The sequence below is a fragment of the Meleagris gallopavo genome, unplaced genomic scaffold (assembly GCF_000146605.3).
Source record: "Meleagris gallopavo isolate NT-WF06-2002-E0010 breed Aviagen turkey brand Nicholas breeding stock unplaced genomic scaffold, Turkey_5.1 ChrUn_random_7180001828865, whole genome shotgun sequence".
In the NCBI taxonomy this organism is placed as follows: domain Eukaryota; kingdom Metazoa; phylum Chordata; class Aves; order Galliformes; family Phasianidae; genus Meleagris; species Meleagris gallopavo.
This window is the reverse complement of record NW_011101924.1, coordinates 1-3358: the sequence shown is the minus strand read 5'-3', so window position 1 is coordinate 3358 and position 3358 is coordinate 1. Positions and strand designations below refer to the sequence as shown.

At 39.6% G+C, this 3358-nt stretch overlaps 1 protein-coding gene across 1 annotated transcript; it reads left to right on the top strand.

The window, feature by feature from the left end:
- Positions 1-29: 29 nt before the first annotated feature.
- LOC104915594 (kinesin-like protein KIF20B) lies at positions 30-3276 on the top strand. Its single transcript, XM_010726507.3, has 4 exons — positions 30-638; positions 1604-1768; positions 1945-2064; positions 3052-3276. Exons 2-4 carry the CDS (start codon positions 1745-1747, stop codon positions 3259-3261), a joined length of 354 nt encoding a protein of 117 aa, XP_010724809.2. The 5' UTR covers positions 30-638; positions 1604-1744; the 3' UTR covers positions 3262-3276.
- The last annotated feature ends 82 nt before the right edge of the window (positions 3277-3358 follow it).

Below are 3358 nucleotides of genomic sequence, written 5' to 3'. Positions count from 1 at the left end.
TTTTTTTGCTCCCTTATCACTTTCCAAGAAGTGACTGATAACAAAGTGGATGCTGGAGCTGTTCTCTGAGCTGTTGTCATGTAACTTCTCAACCACGTGAATCTGTACGGTGCACGAAAGTATTTTTGCATCTGGAAGTAGTTAGTCCCGACTTTCTGGACCTGCAAGCAGCACAGAAGGCTGTGTGGAGATTGGTACTATTAGTAATCACTAAATGAGCAAACCAAAGTGGAGGCTCTTAAGTAATGCCAATAATAATTTTTCACAAGGAGAGCGATAGAGATTGTCTAATAGAAGCATGGTTTTGCTTCTGCAGTTTGTAGTGCAATAGTTCTAGAGCTCCTACGGATCTTGGAGAGATCATACCTTTACTAAGACTGTAAAACAGTGCTACCTACCAAACTGTTAGAACAGTTGAGTGTGTGGTAGTGCTGCTCATCGTTAATCTTTTCTTTGCTTAGGAAAGACTTGTTGCCCAGCTGGAGGAAAAGGACCTCAATCTTCAAAAGTGGCGTGAAGAGAGAGATCAGTTAGTAGAAGCTTTGGAAGTACAGCTCAAAACTTTGGCTGCTAATGCCATACAAAGAGAGAGAGAAATAGCAGAACTGAAACAATTTGCCTTAAAGGATTCGAGCAAGGTCAGCTCTCTTTTCTTCCTGCCTGATTTGCTGCCCATAAATTCTGCAAAACGCTCTGCCTGCTCTTTGTATTTTGGGTGTAGTTCTGTTCTTAAACACTGTCGTATTGACACCGTGTGCAGCTAACCAAAAAAGCACTAGATTTTACTTTTGTTCTTCAGAAACAGAATTTCTGCTAGTGACTAGAGTTTCAAAATTTTTAGTAGTTCAAATAAACAGAAGTCATTCTGATGCTTTTGATCCAAAGGCTAGACTGGACGCCTGTAACTTTTTTCCTCATAATTCACAGCATTTCTTGAGCCCAGAAAGCTGGACTCAATACTCGGTCGGATAGTAGTTCTGCCTCAGGTTTCTTACTTTCTTTGCTTTCTCTGAGCTAGTATCTACAGTGGCATGAAAAGACAGAAGGGGATGTGAAGAGAGATGCAGGGAAGCATCAAAGGCAGAGGGGGGATGATCTCTGGAAGTTGTCTTTTTTATTTCACTGTCCAGCTTTAAATCGGGATAGCCAATCTAAGCAGTAGCGTGGAACTTCAGAAGCTAAACAGAAGACTAAATGAGTTGTGCTGTTTTGAGAATGTTTGGATTCTCCTTCTCTGGGAAGAAAGCTGTGCTCACAGCAAAACTTCCCCTACAACTGCTGACGTTCTCACAGTACGGAGGTCTTCGTGAACGAATAAAAGCTCAGGTTCCTGTGTCTTAAGAGGAAGGCTGAAGCACAAGAGTAGAATAAAAGAAAAGAATCAGTATATTATTGCATTACATCTTCCTAGGCAATTATGTGACTACTGCACTTGTAACAGTGACCATACAGAAGCATGAAATGTTATTGTTCTTGATTAGTTTATTTACAGTCTTAGCCTGCAATTCTGAAACGGTTGCTACTAAGTAATTGCAATGCTGCTTGTTTATGTTAATTCCTTTTGCCAATCCTGCAACTCCGCAATTTTTACTGTGTTTATTAGGATAATGAAACTGTGATAGAAGAGTTAAGAAAAGAACTGGCTGACAAAGATGACCTTATAAAGGAATTAAAACAACGCATTAACCACAATAGCCCCCAGTCTTTGCCAGAAGTACCTTTACTTGAAGAAAGACAAGGTAGAATGGATCATTCTGTAAATGAAAAGGTATGATTATATTTATAGAAAATAGCACTTAAAGTCTTGTTAACCCCTTTGTGTTCTGCTGTTTTCCTAGGAGGTACTGGAAATCTCCCGAGAGTTAGAATCTGTTTTTTCTTAACACAGAGTCCTTTAAGTACATATTCAGTGACAAGTATTTGTCGGTTCTTTCTGTCTTACAGTCTATGAAAAAAGAAAGCAAAACTAAAAATGGAGATGAAGAAAGTATTCCAGTAAGATGTGAAGCTAAAGATTCATCACCTCGACATCCTAGCAGTGTCACTTCATTAAGTGAATCTGAGGTTAGTATACAACTTCAAATCTGAAAATGTTTTAGTTGTAATGATTTTGATAAAGAATGAGTAGGAAAAGGTCTCGAGTTCTCTAAACAGTTCTCAAGCTTTGTTTATCCCTTTCAAGGTGATCAGATCATCCGTTTCTGTAGGATATTTGGTAGGAATAAATGCAGTTGAAACAATTGTGTGATGAACTCCTTTTGTTTGCTGTTGAAATCTTTCCTCTTGTTGATGCTTACGACATGGATCATGATTAAATGAATCACCTGGAAAACAATTTAGTGAGCTGCTGAAATGGGCACAGCAAGTTGAACTTGTTTTCATCCCCTGCAGGATTTCTAACTTTGCTAACTTTCGTAAAGTAGCAGTTATATATATTTATGGCAGTAGTAGCAGCCATCTGCCATTTTCTGATGTCCCCAGCAGCCTGCCTTCCACGTTCTGTTCAACGTCTGAACTCACTTTCGATATGCTAGCTACTAGCTGAATTCGGGTGATCACAGCTCTGACTTTGTTGTTCCTGCCGAGAAAAACAAGGTTGGGTGGATCTCCGCAACTCTAGCGTAGAAGAGGAAGGGCAAACTGCCTAAAATTAAACTGGACGATAATAAAACACTGGAATCAAAAGCTCCTGTTCCTGCCCGGTTCTGAAGCAGCAGAGTTGAGATGAAGAAAATCATGTCAGTTAATTGTAAAAAGAGAATGGTGGTCTGTGCCCTTGAGAAAAATGACCTGTAAAGCTTCAGACTCAATTGAACATGGAAAACTTTTTCCGTGACCGTAGATCGGAAAAAATTTTAAATGTAACAGGCTCTAGGAAAGAAGGGCTAAACTCTGCTGTAAGTGAAATAGACTTCTTCTTCTGTTAGAAGTGTTCTGTAAGCTAACAGCTGGAATACTGCATGTTTGCATATCCTCTTCCAGATGCATTATGGTTTTTCAATCTTGTGGCTACCCTAACACTTGCACTCTAAAATTTCTCTGTGCTATCAGGAGCATTTGGAAACTGACCTCGACTCTTCTGAAGCGTCCACAGAAAATGGAAAAACTAGTCGGTTCCCAAAACCAGAGGTGGAAATCCAACTGACACCTCTGCGACCTGATAAGATAGAGATAAAGCAGCACGGCAGCATGTTACCTGCAAGGGTGAAAATGCCTAAGACAAGAAAGAAGAGAAAAAGTGGTGACATGGATGAGGTATGACCTACAGCAAACAGAAAACAAAATAATCTGATGCCTTTCTACCGTTTCTCATTTAAGCTTTGAAAAATGCTATTTCTATCTCAGGAAAGTAGTTGAA

Bases quoted from the DNA above. Each gene is read 5' to 3' on its own strand.
- LOC104915594 (XM_010726507.3), top strand. From the start codon at position 1,745: ATGGATCATTCTGTAAATGAAAAG. The intron at 1,769-1,944 runs GTATGATTATAT...TCTGTCTTACAG, and splicing joins ATCATTCTGTAAATGAAAAG to TCTATGAAAAAAGAAAGCAA. The intron at 2,065-3,051 runs GTTAGTATACAA...CTGTGCTATCAG, and splicing joins CTTCATTAAGTGAATCTGAG to GAGCATTTGGAAACTGACCT.